We start from the raw sequence: 25,260 nt of genomic DNA, 5'->3' as shown, positions 1-25,260 counted from the left end.
GTCTTTAGAGGGGTCCCTTTCAAAGAAAGGAGAAGGCAAACTTTTGGTGCAGTTTATTCTTCCTTCTGAGTGATGAGGCATTCTTTTAAGTGGCCCGGGGAGATCAGCTTTTTAAAGGAACTTGGCGTCAACGCTTCCCCTGAAATGAAAAATTCTTTTCTCACCCGTGAATTGCTGACCCTAATGTTTGGTCTTTGTGTATCTGGGCTCTTGGTTTCTGATGCAAGGCAAAAACCGCAGTGAGTTCTAACACCACTTTCTCGATCGTTTCTTTTAATATGGTAGCAAAAGGGGGGCCTTTCCAGTAGAGCCCTGGTACTTTCCTTAACCCTTCAGCCATGGGTGCTGTTCTCTTGTGAGGACTGTGTCAGCGGCTTATCCATCCGTACTGCTGTCCCCACACCCCCCGCCCGACTGCTCACAGGTGCTGGGACCCCTGGGTGCCCCACACCGAGCTCACTCTCTGCAGCGCCAGGCCCCACACCTGCCTGTCACCATCCTTTATTCACGATTCGGGCAAGCCGCCCAGCGATGCAAACTCTCTGCCTCTTCTAATTGCACCGAATGTAGAATAAATACATCGTTTCTAATGTGCAGAGAATGTAGTTTACTGATGTTCCGGGCCAGAGGTGGCTGTTTCTACTGGAGGCAGCCAGGCACCTCCCCCTTCTATAAATTATGCACTCGGAAAATAGGGCCCGCAAGCGCTGGACATAAATAATTGAGAATTAGGCTCTCCTAAACGAGGACTTGCTCGCTTGCCTCCCGGCAGATGGCTGCCCTTTGCGTTTTTAAGTTTTGACGGGTGACCAGCAGGAGCTCGCCTTGATTTCATCCTCGTTGTTTTGTCTAAAAAAGTGTTCCCAGACTCAAGCTTCGCATGTAGAGAATCCAAAAACTGAGTATTGGGTCAGTTTCTCTGTTAGAATTGTCCCCGTCTTCCTTCCTATGGGGCTCCTTCCCAGGCTGAAAGCGTCCCGTCTGATTTTTTTAAAATTTATTTTTAGAGAGAGGGGAAGGGAAGGAGAAAGAGAGGAAGAGAAACATCATGTGTGGTTGCCTGTCACGTGGCCCCAACTAGGGACCTGGCCTGCAACACAGGCATGTGCCCTGACTGGGAATCGAACCGGCGACCCTTTGGTTTGCAGGCCTGCACTCAGTCCACTGAGCTACACCAGCCAGGGCCCGTTTGATTTTTTTTTTAGAGTTTGCTGCAGACCTTCCACAAAGACTAAAACCGACTTAGGGAGTTTAATCTGCATCCTAGCTGACGCAACCCAGCAAGAAGCCCGTGGCCGTTTCATAATTTCTCTGTATTAAGGCGAGAGTCGGGTGCCTGGGAGGGTGGATGAGGCGTATGGAGGTGTGAGCCCCGCCCCTGGGGCGTCCCCTGTCGTGGGAGAGTGAGAGCGCGGACGTCCGGGTTCAGGGGCCTCATTTCACGGTCAGAGTCGGAACGAATTCCCAGGTGGACTCAGCAGAGTCACCTGAGCCTCCTGAGGTGACCGGTCAGTGCCACCATGTGCCGGCACAGTGCCTGGCTGGGTCTGGAGGAGGCTGCCCAGGGTGCTGACCCCTGACCCCTGGCGGCGTCTGGGTTTTGCCTCGAGGGGCAGAAGGGCCCGTCACCGCTCACACCGCAGCCCTGGCAGCCCTGGCCCTCGGCTCGGCCCGGTCGGCGAGTCTGAGACGGCGGGCATGCGGGCGTGGCTGTCTTTCCAAGCACTGACCTGTGGCCCAGCCGGACTCGGTAACCTGCGTGGTCCTTGCCAGGGCAGTCAGCGCCGGCTGTGTCGTTTACGTTCGCGTGTTCCCGTTACATGGTCATGCTGAAGCACGTATGAGACATGAGGAGCCTGCGCTGTGGAAGGCTGCACTCGGTGTCGGGGGCACGGAGCCTCCTTCACGTGGGGGGGGCGGGCTGGCCCATGGCAACCAGGCAGAGGAATGTGTGTGCACACGCCGATCCCTGTGGTTGAGGTTCGGGGATACGGGGAGGACAGAGAATCCCCACTTCCGGTTTAAGGGGGAAAGTCAGGAGCGAAATGCATGTATATATGTTCACTGCTGTGCATCGTGGGGGGCGCCTTCTGGGGTTCCGGTTGATGGCGTCAGAGGCGGGTCACGGCAAGGGCTGAATAAAGAACGTCCGAAGGAGAACAGCGATCTGTTTCACGTTCGGCATCTTCTGTTCTCGCTGTGTGATTTCGCTCACTTATTCTGCGCTGTTGTCCCAAATCAAGAGGAGAAAGCTCTCCGGGGGTTAGCAAGCGCCCTCGTTGTTTGTTTGAAGGGCTGACATTTCTTCGAACTGGCACCTTCGCTTGGCTTCGTTTGGCTGGTTCTGATCTTTCTGTCTCTCCCCCTCCAGGAAGCTACTTTGCCAGCCACTTCATCATGGGAGGAGAGAAGTTCGACTCGACCCACCCCGAAGGTTACCTGTTTGGCGAGAACAGCGATCTGAACTTCCTGGGGAACAGACCCGTGGCGGTACGGCTGCGCTCCGTGTGCTTCCTCTGCGTGGGGCCGAGCGGCCACCTCCTTCCTGACATCGCTGGCTCAGCAGGGATTGTGGCTTGGTCTGAGTGGAGTGGGGTCCTGGTAGGCAGATGGCCACCCCTCCGACAGAGCTGGGCCTCTGGCACCGGAATCCGAGCGGTGGAAAGGCTACCAGAGTCTGCCAGAGGGGGAGGCCGGCCCCCCAATGCCAGCTCTGCCAAGGGTTCAGACTCTGCCCAGTGCCAGCACCGGCTGGGCAGGCAGCCCCGCCCCAGCCTCCAGTAGCTTGCTCTCTCCCTGATGTTGTTTCTTCTTCCTAGCGCTTCACACCATAGAAACTTTTATTTCTCTGTCTTGCCCCTTTAGAATGTGGATTTGGTAAAGGTCGCTGAAATGAGTGACGGAAGGGTTGCCCTTGATACTGGGTCTGAGTGGATGTTAGGCTGTGTCTCTCTTGGTTCCTTCAGCTCACTCCACAGAGACTTTATTTATTTATTTTTAGAGAGAGGGGAAGAGAGGGAGAGAAACATCTATGTGTGGTTGCCTCTCACATGGCCCCTACTGGGGGCCTGGCCCGCAACCTGGGCATGTGCTCTGACTGGGAATCGAACCAGCGACCCTTGGGTATGCAGGTCTGTGCTCAATCCACTGAGCTACACCAGCCAGGGCTCATTCCACACACTTTTATGGAGCATTGTCTCTGCCTACAGCACGAAGTTTATAATAATGGCTGCCACGTGGCTACAGAGCGGCTAAGGAAGGTCCTAGAGACTTCAGACATTACTTCTTATCTTCCTTTATTTTGTTGAATTTACTTTTGTATTTATTTACATACTTATTTTTTTCAGAGGAGTTATTATGAACCCCGTTTTGTACTCGAGAGAATGGAGGTTCTGAGAGATGAGGAATGGCAGTAGCTAGCATTTGCAAAGTGCGTACCACGTGCCCGGTACCGTTCTCAGCGTTTCACATGGAATTTTCCCAAAGTCCCGTAACTAGGGCTGCCAGGCCACAGAACAATAACCCGTCTTTCCACTGCTTCTCACCGCTTCAGAATATCCCGCCTGCCTCTAGAATCTCCCAGTTCAGCTGCGCAGACAAAACATACGAACAGTAGACAAAACACAGGAACCAGCGCCGAGGGCCTGCAGGAGTCTGTGGGCCGGGGGCCGGGAGCAGAGGAGGCCAGGGCAGACTGCCTGGGTGCCGGTGCTGGGAAGAGGTGGCAGGCGGCCAGCAAGCCCCCGGGAACGGCCGGGCTGCCGGCAGCGGGCTGGGGAAGGGGCACTCCAGGAGCGGGGCGCAGCGAACAGGCCTACACACCGTTATGCTTTTGTTGTATCAGCAAACGTTCCCTGAGCGAGTACTGTGTGGTTGGCGCTGGGGCACAAAGCTGAGATGAGCGTGGTGTGTTTCCCCCTGGAATGAATAAGGGAGCCAGTCTGGCGGGAGTGGACATCCCCCGACATCGAAACACGGTTGGAGAGGCGGCAGGGGGGGGCTCTGTTACCGGGACAGGGTCCTGGCTCCGTCCTGTAGGCCGTGGGGAGTATTGACCATATACCGCAGGCAAGTTAAAAACTTCTTTTCGGAGAGGTTAGTCCGGCGGTGGTCTTCCATTCTTGAGCTGTCATTTAAAAGCATTCTTGTTGGTGGCTTTATCGTCTTCTTCCTTTCTGCCTGGATCGGCCCCTCTTCTAACCCTCAGTCCGGTAGCACTTTTCAAAACACCAAGCTTTTCCGGCTTCCGAGTAAGTGACGCCCGCTGAGACTTATCAGATGTCCACGCTGCTTTTGCTCCGACAGCCTTGGCCGTCGGAGAAGAAAGACCTTTTTCTCCCGACTGAGCCAGGTAAGAATTTCTCGTCCCCGCCGAGGCCAGCTCATGCGTGGGAAGCAGCCCTCCTCCTCCTCCCACGTGGACTCGCCCTTCCCCTCAGTTCCTTCCTTCCTTCTTCCTCGTCTCGGGTCAGGACAGCTTTTCGTCTGTGGGTTTGTCTTCACACTTTTGACCTTTTCCAGGCCACAAAGATGATTTTAGAACGAGTCCCTGCTTGCTTGGGTTCGGGTCGAGCCTTGTGCCGGCCGGCGCACTTTCCCAGGGTTCCGTCGCCGAGTCCCCGCCTCTCTGGGAGCCCGGGGCGACCCAGCTCCTTGCGGAGCTCGGGCGAGCAGCCTAGGCCCGAAGTGGGACTCTCCACCCCCCCCACCCCCCCGGGGAGCATGGGCATGGGCCTTTCTGCCGTCGTTTCCATGTGGTGATCATCCAGTATGCTTCCCGGTGGACAGAGCAGGTGTGTTTTCCAGGGACATCAAAACTTCACGTTAAGAAAGGAGATAGGGCCCTGGCTGGCGTAGCTCAGTGGATTGAGCGTGGGGCTGTGAACCAAAGTGTCGCAGGTTTGATTCCCAGTCAGGGCACATGCCTGGGTTGCAGGCCACGGCCCCCAGCAACCGCACATTGATGTTTCTCTCTCTCTCTCTTTCTTCCCTCTCTAAAGATAAATAAATAAAATCTTTTTTAAAAAAAGCAGATACGGAACAGTCGGGGGCACGTAGCGCTTAGGGAATGCAGCCGGTGACACTGTGGTACCTGCCTGCAGGGCCAGGCGGCTCCCGGAAACACTGGGACGTCGTTCTGTGAACTAGGTGACTGACTGTCTAACCTCCGTGCTGTGCACCTGAAACCAACACGAAATAATACCGAAATGTCAAGTGTAACGGAAACATAACATTGGAAAAGGAGAGCGGGCGAGCCAGGCAATGCCGCGTCGGTGGGTAGCGATAGAGCGTACAGAGTGAAGGGAGCGCACTCTCCCTAGGTTATTTGATAATGAGAGTGGTTAGCATTTATGAAGCGCTTACTGTTTGCCAGGCCTGGGTGTTCTAAGCTCCAGGCACGTTGTCCCCACACCCTAGTGAGGAAGGTTCCCGCGTGACAGACGAGGAGCTCGAGGCACGGAGCGTGTAAACGCAGACCCCGCAGCCCGTGCGTGCCCGCGCCGGGACTCGAGCCCAGTGGAGCGGCCCCTGGGCCACGTCTGCGCTCCGGCCAGGCGGCCCCCGGGGCTCTGCCCGCTTCCCGTCTGTGGGCCGGAGTGGGGGCCACTCCGTGCACCCGGGGAGACATGGGGCGATGGCTGAAAGTAGACCGAGTGGCGACGACGCGTTCTCTCGGATTGTTTCTTGAGCTCATCCTCGCGGTGCGTCATTCCATCCTCCGACCTGCGCCCCGCTCGGTCAGCGGGAGGCCCGGGGGTTGCAGAGCGCAGAGCGGGCGGCCTGAGCGCTGAAGCACTGACGTCCACCCTCTGGTAACTCACCCCCCGCGTCAGCCCGCACGCGTGTCGGGCTGTTGCAGAGGAAAGAGGACGGCCTTTTAAAGCCGCCCAGCAGCGCGAGGCCGGGGCAGCCCCTCTTCCCAGAGGGGCGGGAAGACGGGGTTGAAATGAATTGCTCTGTAGACTGGAGGGGCCGCAGGCGCCCTGGCTGCTGGGACTTGGGGTCCTGCCCGGCATTTCCTAGCGGTCACACCGAAAACAGCGCCGTGTGATGGGCCATCGCTCCGCCCGTCGTTTTTCCTGGAGCTCCCACTTAGGAGAATCCGGGGAAGTCAGATTTTCCATCAAGTCTCAAGGGTCAGAGTTCAAGAACTAGAGTGTCTGTATACGCAGGGTGAGGGTGGTCGGTGGCACTGGCTGTGAGAGAATTCACAAAGAGAGGAAAGTGTTGAGTCAAGTTTTTATTCCCTCTCCCAGAAAGGTGTGGGGGGGGGGTCACAGTGGGGAGAGATACGCCAGCAATGGGGGGGGAGGTGGGGGCTTTGAGCTTTTATTGGGTTATAATTGGATTAAAAAAGGGTGGGGGTGCTGTGGTGTGGCCCCTGGGCTGCTGGGGCGTGGGAACAGGAGCCTGCAGTTTGTCCGGATGTTATCCTCCGCCCGCGGCTGTCGAGAGCGGTCGGTTCTGTTCTTGCTTTCCAGTAATTTCCAGTCCCGGGGACATCAGCCCGGAAGAGTACAATGGCAGCGACGTTTCACGAGGTTGTAGGCCTACTCGGCAAAGGTGCCACAGTAGCAAGTGGGGCTGGCTTTGCCCTTCTGCACAGCTGGATGGTCGAGGAGAGGTTGGAACCGAGATTTCAAGGGGTTTTTGCATCTTAGCGTTAAACTCGTGGCAACCGTGGCAAGTTGGTCGTCGCTCGGGCTCTCAAATCACCCAGCTGCTCAGGGAGAGGAGCCTGCCTTCAGAGGACTGCCCTGCTTGAAAAAGCGCCTTGACATTGCCACTTAGCAAGAAGCCTGGAGCAGTGGTAGGGAGACTTGCCAGCCTTTCAGGGCGGCGGTTTCTGCAGCCGCTGATGGTTCTGGGTGGAGAGAGGGCTCGCTGGTTTTTGGGTAACAGTCCCCAGTGGTGAACAGGGCTTCTGCTGGTCTCTGTGCTCTGGCCCCCGTGCGGGGGGTCAGGTCATCGTGTGCGGACAGCACAGTCATCGATTGTTAAAGAGAGGCCGCCCCTCCCTGTCCTGACTGGCGGAAGAGCTGGGGCTGCTTTTTTTTTTTTTTGCTTCTGTATTGTGTTTGATCTTATTTTATAGTTGAATTGCTGCTAAAATCCCTGTTATTCAGAGGCTTTAGTGAATTTAGGATTGGGTGGGCTTTGCATACATCAGGCGGGAACTGTTAGATACATTACAAGGGGGGACCCAACAGAAAAAACAAACCAGTGTTATCTCCTGGAGGCAGGTTCCTTGCAGCACCGGCTTCCCCCAGCAGGTGAGTGATCCTATCTGCATCAGTGCACCGGCCGGGGTGGTTGTGAGAGGCTGCGTTCGGCCTCGGCGCATTTATTTTGAAGACTCTTTGAACACGTTTGCCCATTTCACGACGGGTGATTCACGAGCGCACCTGCCCACACCGCGCTGAGCGTTCAGCAGCTTTTGACCAAAAACAGCGTGACCCCCACGCCCCACCCTCCCAATTCACCCCATCTCACCCCGAGTGACTTATGTTTGTTTCTCCGGATGAAAAAAATTCCTCGAAGGGAAATGTTTTGCTGATGTGGAAGAGGTGAAACCAAAAAACAACAGAAGCACCAAAAGGCAACAAAACTGACGAGTTCAAAACCTGTTCTGAGCGGCGGAAAAACCGTCTCGACAGGTGTGTTGCATCCGAGAGAGAGGACTTGGATGGTGGCCGAAGTTTGAACATGAGAGAATAAGCACACAATTTTTTGCAAATCCGTTTTTTTTTTTTTAGTCCTTCCTCTTGTACAGTATATCCAGCTATGAACTGGTATTCAGCCAAAAATAAGCCAGATCTGTATCCACTGAGATGCAAATGCGCTCAAAACCTCGTCGCTTACGGAAGAAAGCAAGCTGCTATATACAGAGTCCAAGTTCACGTGTGACAGATGTAGCAGTGGGTGGCAGCTTCTGTGTACATACACGCGTTTGCATTGGTAGGTGCAGGAAAGGACACACAGTGGTGGCTCTTGCGTGCATCGTCGAATTCTTCCGTACGTCGTGTCCGTTTTCCTCCCTGAGCACGTTTTCATTTTGTAATTAAAAGCATTGGAACTTTCTTAAAATGTAGAGACGGGACAGCTGCCGAGCAGAGCAAGGAAGGATGTCTAGGCGAGTATACAGACGTAGGAAAATGAAGGTAGTTCCTAAAATAACAGGTGTCCTTTTTACAGCGACGGGGCAGGAAGGGCGTGGCCCACCGGGTGGGGGCGGGAAGTGGGCGGAGGCGGTGGAGAAGGACCGGAAGTCAGAGTGAGGGCCGTGGGAGGAGGGGGGGCCAGGCTCCTCCTCCCGGAGAGCTGGACTCGGAGCGGCCGTGCCCACTGCGGAGCGAGGCGGGAGTGAAAGGGAACCCCGACGGCGGAAGGGCCTGGCAGGGGATGAGAATGCCTGCTTTCTAGGTGGTTTAGGGCTTTGCAGACGGTTCTGCTCAAGGGTTTTAAAACTGTTTTTTTTTTTTTTGCCCTGGCTGGCGTAGCTCAGTGGATGGAACGCAGGCTGGAAACCAAAGTGTCGCAGGTTCGATTCCCAGTCAGGGAACATGCCTGGGTTGCAGGCCACGGCCCCCAGCAACCGCACATTGATGTTTCTCTCTCTCTCTCTCTCTTTTTCCCTCCCTTTCCTCTCTAAAAAATAAATAAATAAAATCTTAAAAAAAAACACAGCGTTTTTACTACACACGTCTCCCTGCTTGTAGGCTCCCCCAGACTGACCTCCCTGCTTGGTTCAGTGCGTGGTCTTCTCAGCCTTTTACCTGCGCGTTGTCTTTTTCTTTTATTGTGACAAAAGACACGTCACCTGAAACGAGACCTCTTAGCCATTTTAAGTGTACGTTCGTGGTGCTCAGTGCGTCCAGGTCGCTGTGCATCCAGCGTCCAGAGCTCTTTGCACCCTGTAAAAGGGTCCTGTACCCACTGGGCGTTCGGTCCCCCTTTTCCTCGTGCCCCCCCCCCCCCAGGAACCACCCTCCTGCTTCCTGTCTCTGTGAGTGTCCGTCTAGGCGCCTCGCCTGAGTGGAGTCCTTGGTCTTGGTCTTTCTGTGTGTGGCTGTCTCAATTAGCATAGTGTCCTCAAGTTCATTCATGTTGTAGCGTGAGTCAGAATTCCCTTCCATTCTTAAAAATAGCATTTTTTTTATTTATTGATGTTTAAAGCAAGAGGAAGAGGGGAGGGAGAGAAAGAGGCTGATTTGTTGTTCCACTTATTGATGCATTCATTAGTTGATTTGTACACGTGCCCTGACCAGGGATCGAACCCACAACCTTGGTGTATCTGCACGATACACCAAGTACACCTAGTACACCAGGAAGTTGGGGATTCGATTCAGCCAGGGCACAAACCTGTGTTGTGGTTTCAATCTCCAGTTGGGGCACATATGGGGGCGACCAATCCATGTTTCTCTCTCTCTGCGTCCCTTCCTCTCGCTCTAAAATCAATAAACATATTTTTAAAAATTAAAATATAAACCCTTATTCCATCTATGTTACTTTTTATCCTTGATAAAAAAGAATAAATTATTTCAAATGCTTTCTTCTAGGGAAAGTTGCTTTGGTCCACTTAGGGAATAAATACTGAATTTGTAAACAAAGACTTTTTTTGCAGCATGGAGATAACATCATATTTCCACATAACCAAGTTGTAGGTTTTATTCAAGAGTTAATTTCAACTGTTCCTTTTTTTTTAAGATTTTGTTTACTCTTTTAGAGAGAGGGGAAAGAGTAGAAAGAGAGAGAAACATTGATGTGTGATGCATGGTTGCCTCTCCCACACCCCCAACAGGGGACCTGGCCCACAACCTGGGCATGTGCCCTGACTGGGAATCGAACTGGCAACCTTTCAGTTTGCAGGTCGGTGCTCAACCCACTGAGCAACACTAGCCAGGGCAGTTTTAACTCTTTCTTGATTCCGAAGATAACATGGAAAAGCCGGTTACCTGTGTGTGGAGATCACTATAGCTTCTTTTGTTCGGTAGATAAGAGCATAACGTAGGAGACCTCACAGTAATTGTACAGTTCGCCACACCTTTGGAAAACAAGTTACAGCATGAAAAAGACAGCCTTGAGAAGCCAGCTGGGTCTGGACGTTTGCCACTTGGCCGCCCACGCACAGAGGATTTTTATGTGGCTCCCGTTCTGAGGGTTCTCTACCCTGACACCTCGGTTTTGTGGAGGAGTTGGGTGTCTGCAGTCGGTGGCCCGTCACAGGGACAGGGGTCCCCGGGGGACCGCCAGCTGGGGGACAGAGGCTGGTGAAGCTACGCCTCAGCCCCCAGCCCCCAGCCCCGGGCCGAGTAGGCCTGCCCCAAGAGATGAACTGTCCCCTCCTTTTTAACGTTCTCTTTGGAAAACAGGAAACAACTGCTTGAAGTTCATTTGTATTTTTATGTTGCTTTTAGTTTTCCTTCTCTTGCCTTTTCTTTTTACTTTTTAATTTCGAATTACAAAATATTCATCTGTAAGTACCTACACCATATATCTGCATTTTTAAGAAACTGTGAACAGACACCCTGGTAACCACACCCAGACCAAGATGGAACACGCCAGCACCCCAGCGGTCCTCCCATGCCCCCGCCATCCCAGTGGTGCTACTGCGTTAAGTAACAGCCCTACTGAGATAGAATTCACAGGGACTGAATTTCGGTGGTGACCATCTTTCCCTTTGTAGTTAAGTATCTTGGGGAAGATAATTAGAAACTACTGCCTAGATCCTTTGTTTTTATTTTATTTTATACAAAAAGCATGAGCTTGAGCTTGCTCCTCTCCTTTCTTTAGCCACAGACACTGCGTTGGTTGAGGTGAGTGAGCAGAACAGGTGTGTGGGCCCACGGCATGGCCGTGAGACCTGAGGCGCATACCTGCCTGGGGTGTAGCTTTAGGGACTAAAGTGAGAGGAAGGGGTTGCGGTGTAACCTGAAACGATGCGGAAAGAAAGTCTCTGGGGAAGAAGCTCGGCTGGAGAGCACCGAGCAGTAGGAGCAGGTTCTCCGTCCCTGTTAACCTGGCGCGTTCCCTTCTCCATTTACAAATTTCAGAGCCATTTCGGATTATAAAACTCTGCGCTGGGAGAAGGAAGTAGAGGAGGAGGAGGAAATGATTTCTGCTTTGTTCTTACCTTAATTTGGTTTCTGTGGGAGTCGAAAAGACCGCTTCCTTTCTTCATCCCTGGGCCACGCCCACCGTGGATCACCCCTCCCATTACGCAAACTGTGGATCGATGGGCTCTTTCTATCATCCCTTCATTTTACTGAACACCTGCGCTACTCCGGGCTAATTTGCACACTAGAGATGTGAAGACAGATAAAAGGCAGTCCCTGCCCAAGGGAACACGTCCTAGAACCTGGAGACTCGGGCGGGTCGGGGGTGGGGGGTGGGGTCCAGAGCTGGGGCCATGGGGCCAGGCCTAGACGTGGGCTTTCACCCTGTGGGCGCCGGACGCTGCAGCTGGGTGTGGAACCGGCGGCCACGCGATACCCAGCGCGAAAGATCACTCAGGCTGACCCCAGCGGAGAAAGCGGAGACTGGAGGGCGTGAGGACAGATGAAGGAGCGCCAGCTGTCTGGAGGGGGCTGACGGGAGTCCGCTCTCGGGGAGCAGGAGGGATGGATGAAGAGGGCGGCTCCATCCCCGAGGCAGCGCCGTGCTGGCAGCCGGGGCGAGCAGCAGCGTCCAGGCTCTGGTCACCAGAGGCCGCAGGTGCACCCCCCCAAAGGATGTGGCCAGCTACTGGGTTCTCCTGTGGCTTGTGGCTGAGCCACGCCTGCTCCTCTAAGCTGATCTCTTCTTCCAAAGAGGCCGGGGACAGTTACAAGTCCGTGGAGTCCGTGGCTTTTCCAAGCTCCCAAGAGGCCCCCTCCCCCAGCATGCGTTAGACCCAGCGCCCCTGCCCAGGTGTTCACTCTGTGTCACGAGAGGATGTCCCCATTGCAACAGGCTCTTTCTCCTTCAGCCTCACGTTCCACCCCGCACGCACCGCCCGTCCCCGCCAGTGCGAGTGTCAGCCTGGGCCCGCGGCGCTCTGGCTGTTGTGATACCCCCTCCTCTCCGGGCAGGCCCGGCAGGCCCCCGGGCAGCAATGCGGAGATTCGACCCCCAGTTCGGTCCGGTGGGCAGGAGGGAAGACGGGGCAGGGGGCCTCTGGAGGGCACTGTCTTGTAAGCACTTGTCTCAGACGACGGCATGGTCTTTGAGCAAGGGGCGGGGGTCCCTCTGTCGTACAGGGAGAAGGGGTCGCCCACCTTGCAGGCCCAGGGACCCTGGGTTTGTGGTTCCCAGGTAATTGCACAGACGCCCCATCTCCAGCCACAGCATGCACTCCCTCCCCTCCCCTGATTCCCCCGACTTTGGCTTCCGAACCTTGCGGGGGCCGAGAGTTTTAGCACTGCCGCTCCTTCCAGTGAGCGTTCCCAGTGGAGGTCGGCCAGCCGTCCTCCCGGCTTTAAATGGTCGGTAGAGCATCTGAGACTGTCTTTTTCCATGTTCAGTGAGCTCCTAACAGCCACCCATTCCAGTCCCGAGTGTGACCGTTGGTGCCGGGCCTGCTGTACCAGGGACTGCACACCTGCCCCAAGTCACACGACTGCCGCAGGCCAGGGGCCACACCCAGTGGTGGTCCTCACTGCCCTGTGGCTGCGGACCACCCGCCCCCCGCATTCCACCGCTTCCTTAGACGACTTCTGGCACCAGCTGCTTTAGGTCGGTCTCTCAGGGAAGCACATCGGAGAAAGCGCCCTGCGGCAGGGGCGCTGCCCCAGGGGAGCGGGTGTTGGGGGTCAGACGGGGGTCAGGGGCAGCACTAAGCAACAGCGTGGTCTTGGCCCAGGCCAGTCACCCTGGCCCCTGGGGAAAACTTTTGGGTACAGCCTGTACAGAGTCACCCCATGGTGAGGTAAGGGGCCAGCCTGCGGTGCACCCCATCCGTGAGTCACTGGCTGTCGGCTGTCTGGTGGCGATATGAAGAAGCAGGACTCAGCCACTGGCACGGACCAGGTGGCCCTGGTTCCTCATTTCCCCGCGGGGGAGCCACGGAGAAGGAGCCTCGACGGGCTGGGTGTGGCCAGCATGCTCCGCGGTGGGAGGAGTCCCCACGTCACTGCGCACCCCATCGGCGCTTCTGCCCCTGCTTGTTACTCGAACAGTGTGTCCTGGAGATCGTTCTAGATTCACTTACATGGGGCTGGCTTGTCCGCTTTTAAACTCGTTTATTGAGCTGTAACAGATACATTGAAAGCCAGCAAAGCACACGTGTGTAGCTGATTCTGACAAAGTGGACACACACTCTGGGACCAGCACCCGGATCAGGATACAGCCCATGGCCAGCCCCCCAGGAGCTCCCCTCGGACCCCCCCTCCCCTCACTAGCTCTGACCCGAGGTGACCAGGAGCCTGAGTTCTTTCCTGCTTCGCGCGAGACTCGAGCGGAACCGTGAACTGCGCGCACCCGGCCGGGCCTGGTTCCTGAACTCAGAGCGTCGGTGAGATGTCCGTCTCCGTGCGCGCGGCGCCCGTCCTTCCTCCCCGTGCGGCGTGCGTCCCGCGGGCGAGCGCGCCGCCGCCCGCCCCGGCCTGGGTGGCATCCGCGTTCTGTCGTTCGGAGCGCTGTCGCCGTGACCCCGAGCGCGGCCGTGACCGGCCTGTTACCTGTATGTGGGTGAGCGTGTGCGTGCGCCCCTGTTGGGGTCCGCCCGGGAGAGGCACTGCCGGGCGCGGAGGAGGACGGGCCGCTGGCCGGTTCTTCAAAAGCGATGGTGCCGGTGTCCCTCCCACCATCCGGCCGTGGAGCCCGCAGCACCTACTATTCTCCATCTTTTTTATATTAGCCATTCTGGTGGCTGCAGAGAATTAAGTCTCCGTTTCCCGATGACTTGTGTAAAGAACTTATTACATAGAGTACAAAGGGATTGAATAAACAGTGCGATTTCAGCTTTGGTATTGCCGTTACGAGAGTTTTCCTTCTGGAAACATCTAAAAGTGTTTTCGAAATGGCTGCAATGCGACCTGCGTTGTGCTAGAAGGTGACTGCCGTCCCCGCGCCCGGGAGGCGCGCGCACAGCTCTGAACCACCCCTCTGCGCGTCCGGAGTCGCTTGGGCTTCCCCGTGTGCCCACCTGGGCCGCACGCAGCGGGCGCTTGAGGGGTTCCTACAGAATTCAGCGAAGCCTCACTGTTTTGCTGGGCACAGGATAGCTCAGTGTGAGGTCAAGCCCAACCTGACAGGAGGGAGAACATTCTATTAAACTCAAGCTTTTTAGTTAAACCGAGTTTTCTTACGAACCTGCGATCAGTCCTAGCCACATTAATTCATGTTTCCTTTTAACACCGAAATTTCACCTGAACTGGAAGGAAATCTGGCTGTGTCTGGTGCAATGCCGTCAGGGGAAAGGGAAGCAGGGTACTTATATAAGGGCACAGTTTAAAATAGGGGGCCCTTGGGGCTGGTGGGAGGCAGGACACCGGGAACGGGGCGTCAGTGGTGGTGCAAGGAGACCTGACTTGGGGTGATGAACACACGATACGTTCTACAGGTGATATGTTACAGAATGGCCCCCCTGAAACCTAGATAATTCTATTAACCAATGTCACCCCAATAAATTCCATTTAAAATGAAAGAATGAATGAATGAGTAAAACAAAGCAAAACAGGTCTCTGTGGATGGAAAGAGCGGCTTCATGCCTCCCTGGGACACGTTCCGCGTTGGGCGCAGCTGGCAGAGTCACCTCCGGCCGCGGGGACTCGTGCCGCCCTGTGCAGCCCTCCCCCGCTGGGTTCTGCGCTCCTCCCGACAGGCGCAGAGGCTCTCAGGGCGCGCGGTGGCCTCTGCGAGCTGGGGAGGCCCTTGGCTGTTTCGTTTAAGCGCTGTGAGGAGTGTGACCGGCCTCGCGTTCTGGGGAGGGCGGAGCCAGCGGGACAGGAAGCGGGTCAGGAGTCGCCAGGGATGGGGTGGGGGCGGGGACTGCAGAGGGCGCGTAGGAACGTTTGGGGTGATGGAGACGCCCTGTACCGCGATTCCGGTGTTGGTTCCGTAGCTATCTGTGTTTGTCGGAATTCATGGAGCTGTACGCTACAAAGAGCGAACTTTACTGGCTGTAGATTACACTGACTTTAAGAAAAAGAGAACGAGGACGTTTCTTGGGAAGAAGGGGTGGGCCACAGGCATGCCACGGAGCCCCGGGAGCCCCCGTGCGTGCACATGCCACCGAGAGACCCAGGCGCCGTGTGCGTGTGGCCGTGGGGCTGGCAGGCCAGCGTGACGGTGCTCGGTGGCCCTCAGCCAGAGGCGTGGATCCCCCGCCCCAGCCAGCAGTGCGCAGGGCTCCCCTGCAGGACAGATGCGACCCCTCCCGACACAGGCTTTGCGCTGCAAGCCCGCTCGGCGCCTGCGTGTTAGGCCACCGCAGACAGGAGGCTGCAGACGTTGCTTCACTCCCACTTGACTTGAGCGGCGTCTTCCGTAAACCCAGACTCCCTGAGAGCCTTCTGTCACCGAGCTGAGGGTTTGTGGGGCTCCGTGGGAGGCTGCTGCGCCCAAGAGGTTAACTTCCAAAAACAAAACCCGAAACAAATTAAGCAAACTAGAGCAGGAACAGTCACAGAAATGGAGGTCACATGGAGGGTTATCAGCCGGGAGGGGGAGGGGAGAAATGGGGGGGAAGGTGCAGGGATTAGGAAGCGTAAATGGTAGGCACAAAATAGACCGGGTTGGGGGGGGGGGAGTCTAAAGAACAGTATAAGAAATGGAAAAGCCAAAGAACTTCTATGCATGACCCATGGACATGAACGAAGGGGGGATTGCTGGAGGGAAGGGGGGTACTGGGCAGAGAGGGGGCCAAGGGGAAAAACTTCCAATAGAGTGTGTGTTGGGGGGTGGGATTCACAGGAGTCCCACTGGGTCCCAGCCCTGTTCACGCCAAGTGCTTTGGTGCCCGTAGATAAGAGATGCTTGTCTGGTTGCCGTTGTGTCACATGCACGGTCCTTTGCCCAAGTGTTCAGAACCTCGTGCAGGTGGAATTCCTTAAGGAAGGTAGTGTCGCCAACAGTAAGCGTATACCACTAACGATCGCCTGTGTTCGCACAGTCTGTATGATTGTACAGGCATTTTCTGTTTGCTCTTCACCGCCCCTCGAGGCGGACCAGGGCTGCAGATCCCGCCGTCCGGGTGGGGAGGCTGCAGCTCCTGCCGGCGTGCCAGTTCTGTTACGTCACTTCCTTGCCCCTCTCCGGGCATGCGCACAGCTCCCTGGCAGGACCAGAGGGTGTCCCCCCCCCCACCCCCGCTCCTCCTCAAACCCGTGACTGGAAACCCCACAGCAGGCTGTTGTGCAGTTATTTTGTGAGCGCTCGTGGTGCCAGCCTGTCATTCAGTCTGAGGGACAAATGCTCAGAATCCAGAGGGGTCACGGCAGGCGCGTGCTGCACTGATCCGAAGGGCTCCTCTGCCTGTCCGTCCTGCAGCCCCGCCCCCACATCCCCCGCCTTCCGCCGCGCCGGCCTCGTCTCGCTGGGTCACGCAAAGGCGGCTGTCACGTGGAAGTGCCCTCAAGCTCCCAATCTCGTGGGAAGATCAGGCGCGTACACACACACACACACACACACACACAGGGGAAGAAGCCAGTGAAGTGTAGACGGTCTCACGGAAGCTCGGAGAGAGGAACTTGGTGGCCACGTCCTGCTGACCTGGAGAATGCCACTAAACACTCGAACCTTTGGTCTGTTGTCACACTGCGCTGCTTCACACACGAGGGCACAGAGGACTCGGCGGCGTTCACCGGTGAAACGGAGGCCAGCACCGGAGGGATTTCCTCGAAATGTCTCCGAAACACCCTGAAACCCGGGGCACACACTCCCGTCTCCGTTTCCTGTTGCATGCCCCACTTACGGGAAACTGTACTTAGTGGTATTGCATTTCAAAGAAAAATTTGGTTAACTTCTGCAGCCTTTAAAGACACGCCTGTGGCCCTCACGTGTAATGAAACTGTTCCACAAAAGCCTGCAGAAGCCAGAGACCTGCGGGTCGGGCAGCTTCACAGCGGGTTACGGGGAAGCGGCACACTCCCTCCCTTCCTAGAACCAACCACCTTGCCACAGGCACCCCAATTATTACAGAAACGGGCCAGACTCGGGCCTTATCTCTGGAAGGCAGAGCTGATGAGTGAAGGTGTTACAGTTACAGACTCGAGCAGGGTCCCTAGCTCTATTTCCCTGTTTATTAACACTTTCACTGCTGTAAGCACCGGAGGCCTAGCTCCTTGACTAAATCCATGCTGTACCACAGTTTTAACAGGAAGCAAGGGGGAACGGACAGTTAGTCCAGGAACTTAATAGCCTCTGTGATAGAAACGAGTACCAGTGGGTGACGTGTACACTCGAATTCTTTCACAGTTAACACTGAAGCTGGTGTCTGCCTGCCCCAAAACACCCTCTGAACTTGGGGTCCCCATGCAGCCGGGGCTGTGCCTGCAGCGACCGCCTTTTTCCAAGGCCGGAGGCTCCCTGCCAGGCTCTGCCAACAGGGGGCGCCAGGCGACTGCTGGCTGGAGGTTTGAGTCCCAGCTTCGGGGTGGGGAGTGGGGTCTCAAGATCTGGTAACCTTGAGCTCCCGTGCTGATGGCTGCTTCCCACTGTTACCCTCTGCCACCCTGGGTCCGCTTGTGGTGTTTCAGTCCTCCCATGCCCGCTTAATCAGTCCCTCAAGTTCAAGTCTCTCCGTGAAAACAACTGGTGTGGCTTTTCCGTTTCCCTGACTGGTCCTGGACTGACGAAGCCTTTCGCTGTGCAGGCGACAAGGTGGCTGTTGCTGAGCATGTCACATGGGCAGGGAGGTGGAGCCTTGTTAGGGCCCGGCCCCCTGCCTGCAGTCACACGGGAGCTGAGATCTACACCTTCCCCTTGGAGGTCCCCCGCTGGCCGGTCTGTCTCCGCATCTGTCTGGCTGAACTTATTTTTCCAGAACCTACTTCCTCCTTGCAGAAGGATAGTAGGGAATTCCCACACACCCGTCACCCGGCTTCCTCTCACGCTGACACCCTCCATAGCCACGGTACACTGTCCACACTGAAAACTCGCCGGGATGCGTTATGCTTTAAGACACCGCAGACCTTATCAGGAAGGCACCAGTTCTCCCACTGCTGTCACTGCTTCGTTCCAGGGTCTAATCCAGGACCCCTCGTTACCTTTGCCCCGTTTCCTCCGCCTCCTCCTCCGGTCTGTGACCGTTTCCCGGGTTCCCCTTATTCTTCATGACCGTGCTGGTTCTGAGATGGACCGGTTACATGTCCGGTTACATGTCCCGCAGAGCTTCCCTGGACTGGGTGGAGGAAGTGCAGAGGCCAGTGGTGGTGACCTTGACCATTTCTTGCCTGATTAACTAGAATCTTTGTTTTTCTTCTTTCTTTCTTTTTTATTTTTAGAGAGAGGAGAAGGGAGGGAGAAAGATACGGAATGTGTGGTTGCCTCTCATGCGCCCCCTGCTGGGGACCTGACTGGCAGCCCTGGCTGGGAATTGAACCAGCGACCCTTTGGTTTGCAGGCCAGTGCTCAAACCACTAGGCTAAGATCACGGGGCCAGGAGCCAGACCATCAATATCAGGAGATCCGACCGCACGTGCATCCTGGGGAGTTACTGTCTGCTGCTGCGCCGTCTTTGCTTGGCACCGTGTTTAAACTTGGCACTTGGGTATGTTTGGTCTCAGAGAGCTGAAAGTTAGTGCTCAGGCACCTGTTTGCCCTTCATGACCTGGGGTCACCTCTGACAAGCCCCGAAAGACGACCAGAAGCCCAGGGTCTCCGTCGCAGGCAGGGAATCAGTAAGAAGCAGGGGAGCCATTCAGAGGCGGCCTCGGAGAACAGGGAAGCTGGAGGATGTGGCTCAGGAAGGGAGACTCGCAAGGATGGACTGAGAGGCGGTCGGTGGCAGACGTGGAGGGAGGCAGAGGTCTCAGGTAGGAGGGCAGGGAGGCTGGGGATGCAGCCCAGGGCGAGAGAGCTGCCGGTGACGTGAGCGAGCCTCGCAGCTGGCCTCCGAACAGGACACGTGGCGGGTGTTTGGTCTCTGAGACTCCCCGTCTGGACCGTAATAGTTACATTGTGCCTCTTTGGAACAAACAGTGTGTGGTGCATGTTTTAAAAGGCCTAGTGTGACTGAGATGGTGCTGACCTCTCTGGGCTTGTTCTCTGCCACAGTAGCAGGCACCTGAAAATCTTCCGTACAGGTGGATTCGTATTTGTGAGCCGTGGGATGAACCTCGAAGCAGATGCAAGCCCGAGGCCGGGCATCTGGGATGGGGTGCTCGTCTGAAAGGGGGTCCCCATGCTTGTGGTGTTTACTGACTAGCTAGAGGGAAAAGATGGCTGTTTCCGCTTCTTTTCCCTTTTAACTCTCCTTAAACTTAGCTGTTGGTAGGCAAAACCCTTTGTATCAAAACACAGCTCGTTTCGAGGAAGGTACTTTTATTGTAGCAGCACCGTGTGATTGAGGCGGGGGTTTGTCCTGCTGGGAGGCGCCCCTCTCGGTGAGGGACCCCAAGCCCCATAGGTTGCGTTTGTCATGGAAACAGCACGCAGGGCCCCACGGGTGCACTTGGCATCAGAGCGGCATCCAGCGGGTTGCTGGGCCTCAGTGCCCCCCTGCGTCTGTGAGGACAGGGGGCAGTGGGTCTGCCGAGGTCGTGGGTGGAGAGACGTGCCATCTTATGACGGCGCTTTATTCTGCAACAGACCGGTCGCTCCTTTCTTATCACCGATTGAGGCGAACAGGGGGAATTGGTGCATTGGGCATACTCATGCTGGGGATTCAGACGTGTTGGAAAGGGTCAACATTGGACATGATGTCACATGGCCATGACATTCGTCCTGTGTTCTCCCTGCCAGGGGACCCAGCAGAGCTGTTAGCAGACTATACACAGACCGCCTTCCTGGTCCAAAACTTTGGTCACCGAACCTGGACACCGAGCAGCCTTGTGTGAAGGTCACCTCTCGGTGTTTCCCCCATGTCTTTGATTCGAGTGGAAAGCACATCTTGCGTGTCGTCAGCTCTGCGATCACCTCTCTGCTCTGGTGATTAACTCCCCACGAGGGCTGGATGGAAAATGAGCGAGAGGGGGTTTTTCTGCTGTAAATATAGCTCGCTGACGCTCCGGCCCGCGGCAGGCGTGGTGCAGCCGGCCCCGGGGGCCACAGCTGGTGGGAGAGGCGGATTTTTGCCTGCATTGCAGCCTTCAGGCAGAGGCTGAACTGTTCTCCCCCGACACGGATCTCAGAAAACGTTCTAAAGCATCGCCAGTCTAAAAATACCCACCAGCAGGTCTTGGACACACCGCGTTTCTGAGAACAGAGGAAGTAGAGAAAGCTGAGAAAATAACCAGGCGCCAAATAAAAGGGAACTGAAATTTAAATATAAAAACCCTGAAATCTATAAAAGAAAGGGTGTCGTAGTGCTGTAAATGAGTTATTCACATGACCCAGATCTCATCCCACCCAGGAACTCTCATTTGGTTCTTTGGCACAAATACTACACGTCTGCAAATGTAGAAAATGAGTGCCTTTCTATTCTAATTATAAATTGTCTAAAATAATTTTCTCCCTCTTTGGAAGCAGAGTTTTGGCATTCGGAGCTTTCTGTTTGCCAAGTCACAACTGCATTGGTGCGTGTTAATTTGTTTTCTTTTAACCCCCCCCCCATTAAATTAAGATTCCTTCCAAGAAACGTTCATGCATCATTGTTTCTCATGGTAAACCCTGGAAACGGCCACATGTTCAGCAAGGCCCAGTGAGCAAAGGACGGTCCGGGGCCCACCCTGCCTCCTTGAGGCACGGTGGCTTCAGGGACAGAACAGGAGGAACCCAAAGTGACCCCGGGCCTCCCTGCGGTGCCCGACAGCAAGGGAGTGCTGGGAGAGTGCTGGGGCGGGTCAGAGGGCGCGGGCGTCCCTTGAGGGGGCTCCTAGGGGCCGATCGGGGGTGGGAGAGGCACACGATCCAGCCGGAAACAAATAGCAGATGTTAGCAAATTATATACTCTCCACAAAACTTTTTTTAAAGGATTTTTTTAAAGGTTTTTATTTATTTGTTTTTAGAGAGAGGGGAAGAGAAGGGGAAAGAGAGGAAGAGAAAGATCAATGTGTGGTTGTCTCTCATGCGCCCCCTACTGGGGACCTGGCCTGCAACCCAGGCATGTGCCCTGACTGGGAGTCGAACCCGTGACCCTTTGGTTCTCAGGCCAGCACTCAATCCACTGAGCCACACCAGCCAGGCAAAAAAAAAAAAAAGACTGTTTAATGAATTATTTTTTTGAGTGGATTTTAGTCCTTTTGATAGACTTATAGGAATTGCCCCATAAGATACCCTACTGTCTCGTTTGCACTGTGGCCATATTTTCTACAACAAGAATGGGAGTGCATTTGTATGGGTAGTTTAACAAAATAGTTGAAATTAGAATGGTTTGAAAATATCTGGGATGCGGGGAGGTTCGGCGGTGGAGGGATTGAGCAGGAGGGAACAAGGACTCAGGGACATGGCCAACAGGGTGGTGACTGCTGGGGGGAGGGAGTTATAAGGGGACCGAATAGTAGTGGGGGAAAATACAATAAAGATTAAATCAAGAATATCTAGGGTTTATGGTTCATAATATGCATACATTAAGTGTGTATGTAGTTCACACACACAGTGGCAGTTCCACGTTTGGTCACCAGGTGGCACTTTGCCAGTGTGAGGCCCACGTGAAGGGAAACTGATGAAGGCGGGGGCGGGGGCGGGTGGTAAAAGGCTGGAGAGAAATTCGCTCAGTGTCACGCAGAGCCTCGACTGGCAAGTCCCCCGGGGGCCCCTAGAAGGAGTTCATCTGGCTGAACCCGTACTGTCCTCCCATCCTGGGCTCGAGGCGTTCGGGATTTAAGTCACTCTGAGATCTGGGCTCATTCAGCACGGATGCTGCAGGCCTGTCCCTGGAGGGCGCTGTGGCGCGTGCAGAGGACCGGGTGGAAGCCGCCCGAGTTCTGCCCCCTGCAGACGGAACTAGGGGGGTGTTCCTGGTGGGGTCCCCCTCTGAAAACACCTTGGAAGAGACTCCTCCGCGTCCATCAGTGACACGCGTGCGCGCATCTTAGGCGGAAGGCGGAGGGCGACCACTCCCGCTGTGGCGGCCGGCGGTGGCCTCTGACACTGCCTCCTCTGGGATGTCCCCCTGTGTCTTCTGCAGGTGCCGCTGGGGCGCACAGACGAGGGTTTTGTCGTGCCGTGCTCCAGGAAAGCTCCTCTCTGAGGAGGCCTGAGGCTCTCCCGCTCACGTTTGGGGGAGGGTGGCACCCGGTGCCCGCCGCGTGTGCTGCCGTCGAGCAGACGGTGCCACCCAGAGGGTCCGGGCTAGCTCCAGGGACCTGCACGGGCTTCCGGGCCGTTCGCAGCGACCATCAGGCCCTCCGCGTCCGGCTCACGTTTCCAGACCATCCCGGACTCAGAACAGCCGGTGGAGCGGGCTGCGACGGAGGGGGCGTGGCTTCTGGGTGGAAACCCTGGAGCTGCGGCTCCTGAGCCCTGGGACCCTCGGCGACGACATGAGCCTCCGCTTCTTTACACGCAGAACGGGGATGTTAATGCTGAAGAACCTCCGTCTCTCCAGTGAACCAGCATGTCTTTGAGTTTCTCCCGCGTGTCCGGCCGTCCTCCCGGGGCCCAGAGCCCGGCCGCCACAGCAGACACGCGTGTCCCTGTGGGGGACGTTAAATAAGGGCGGATCTGGACTGGAGCTGGGCGGTGGCGAGGGGCGCACGCCGCGCCAATGTACTTAATGCCACCGAACGGTGTGCCTCCGATGGTCAAGGTGACAAATTTTGTGCTACGTGCATGTTACCTTAATTTCATAAAGTCAAGTCAAAAAAGAGATCTAAATTAGAGCCCAGCGTGAAACCTGGCCCACAGTGGGCACTCGGTAGACATCTTACCACCTTGGCGGGGGAGCGCAGCCCGGGAAGACCAGCGGGGGTCGCTGCTCCGGGTGCCAGCGCCGGGCACGTGCAGGCGGGGGATGGGAAGAAGCAGTCTCCTCCCTCTCGCGCACAGCCCGCCCCCCGGCCCACACCTGGAGGGGGCGGCCAAGCCTTGGGGCACGTCCTGGCTTCCCGCCTCCGCTGTCTACGGGCTTGTGGGGTGTCTTCCCGTTTCCCGGACGCCATTCTGCAGCGAGTCAACTCAGCAGCTCTGAAGGGCACCTAAGTGCAGCTTCTAGAATTCCATTTCACTTTTCATAGTGAAGGCAGGCGGTTGGCTCCGGGCCTCGCGGACCAAACCGTGTGCGCCTGAGCCTTGCCGACAGAGGGTTAAGGCTCGGGCAACAGTGTAAACGGAAGGCTGAGAACACAGGTTTTGTTCCCCCCCACCCTGCCCTCCCGATTGTTTTTCTTGTTTTGGAGAGTGTGGAGGACCCTTTTTTTCCTTTTTTTTTTTTTCTTTCCTTTCTTTCACTCAGGAGGAGTTGTGGCTCACTCCCAAGTACCTGTGCAAGTGTATATGATTAGCTTTGCTACTCCAGAAAAAAAAAAAAGATTTTAATCCCAAAGTCATTTATTTTGGCTTTAGAATAGACTAGCATTTATGTCAGATTTTCCTGCCTAATTACTTTTTACTTAAGCTTATTTTAAAATTGTTTTAAATTCCTTCAGTGTGACAGCCCGGTGGGGTGGGGGGATCGGCCACAGATGCGGGGTGACCCGGGATTTCGGCCCGCCCAGGTAAGAGCCTCCTGATACACTGTTGGCAGGAGAGAAGATTGGAATCAGCTTTCTGGAGAACAGCTTGGCAAAAATATTTTCAAAGGCTCTCAAAAATATGCTTACTCTTTGATCCAGTAACTCCACATCCCGGACTTTGTCCTAAGGAGGGAATCACACCAGCATGCAGAAATGTGGGAGCGAGGCACTCGCCACAACACTTACAGCAGCGGAAAAATAAAATAAAAAAGCAAAACCAATGCACGTTAAACATCGAAGAATGTGGAACGGATTAAGGCACATATGTTCCTATTGCTAGTGTGTGTGGTCGTGTCGTCAAATTACAGACTTTAAAAATGTTCGCCACGCCTTTCTAAGGACAAAGAGGCCGTGAAACAGGGCACGCAGTTGGAACCGGCGTGTAGCTGCAGAGAGGGGGTGGGGGCGGCAGGGGGGCTGCAGGGGGTGGAGGCCCAGTTCCGGGGGGGGAAGACCTTCCCCAGCGTCAACCGCGGTGTCACCGAGTGGTGACATTATGGCCAATTTTGCACTTTGTGTTTTTCAAGTTTTCTGCTTGCATGTGTATGACTTTGTCATTAGAGAAACCAACTGCATGCATTTTATAAGAATACAAGTTTAATGGATCAGTGAACAAAATGAAATGTTGCTATTCGATGCCCACAGAGTGGGTCGTTTGGACGCCCACCTGCCGATTTAGATTGGGTGCATTTTCCTAAGGGCCGCAGCCATACCCGTGAAGTCTCGGCGGTCGTGCTGAGTCCCGAAAACCGCAGGTGCTGTAGGCTGTGTTTTCCCGGCACAAGAGCCACGTTCAGCAGACGCCGGGGAAGGCACACGGGGGTGAGACTCGGGTGCTGGAGCCCCTGCAGCCAGTGCCAGGAGGTAGACAGACGCCCGAAGGAGCACACAGACTCGTGGGCTTTCCCTGAATTATAGGCAAAGATCGTTTATCGTCCCCCAAACCTTCAGAACGATACTGGGAACGCTCTACATCATTCTTGATCTTCCGAAAGCCATTCCCGGTTCAATTTGTTACCGGTTCTCCTTTCTTATGTCCTCAACCTCCGCGACTCAGAGCCCCAAGAGTGAACGTGTAAGGTACATGCTGGACAACCCCAAACCTCTGATGGCGCCAGAAGGGCCCTCGGCTCGCGTGTGAAAGGTTGCTGCTGCCCACGGTCAGCCGAGGGAGCGTGGGCTTTTCCCTGACTGCTGCAGGCCAGCTGTTTCATTCGCAGCCCCCCAAATTCCTAAGACCCCACGTGGTCTCACTGAAGGGCAAACCTTGCTCTGGCTCCCCGCCATCCAAAGTCAGAAGCAAAAGCCTTTCGTGATTAACGCGGCCACGGTGTGTCGTCGGTATGTGGGACTGCAGTGGGCGCCCGTATTAGTTACCCACATTCTGAGCGCTGACTCAGGTGAGCTGCACGGAACTGGGGGAGCAGAGAAATCTCGCTCTTCCGATGCCAGTTCAGATCCCAGTTCTCCTAGCCGTGACCTTGAGCAAGCTCGCTTGACAGGT

General features: G+C 55.6%; 1 protein-coding gene across 3 annotated transcripts in view; it reads left to right on the top strand.

Moving 5' to 3' along the window:
• Window positions 1-25,260, top strand: part of RNF157 (ring finger protein 157) — a 62,508-nt gene that overhangs the window by 14,348 nt on the left and 22,900 nt on the right. For all 3 annotated transcript variants that reach the window (XM_045836430.1, XM_045836432.1, XM_045836431.1), the window contains exon 2: window positions 2,372-2,490. In XM_045836430.1, the coding sequence (XP_045692386.1) occupies window positions 2,372-2,490 (119 nt within the window). The remainder of the gene's footprint in view (window positions 1-2,371; window positions 2,491-25,260) is intronic.

The sequence above is a fragment of the Phyllostomus hastatus genome, unplaced genomic scaffold (genome assembly GCF_019186645.2).
Source record: "Phyllostomus hastatus isolate PE091 unplaced genomic scaffold, TTU_PhHast_1.1 phas_contig_210, whole genome shotgun sequence".
Lineage (NCBI taxonomy): Eukaryota > Metazoa > Chordata > Mammalia > Chiroptera > Phyllostomidae > Phyllostomus > Phyllostomus hastatus.
The sequence above is the reverse complement of the archived record's forward strand: the minus strand, read 5'-3'. Positions and strand labels throughout refer to the sequence as shown.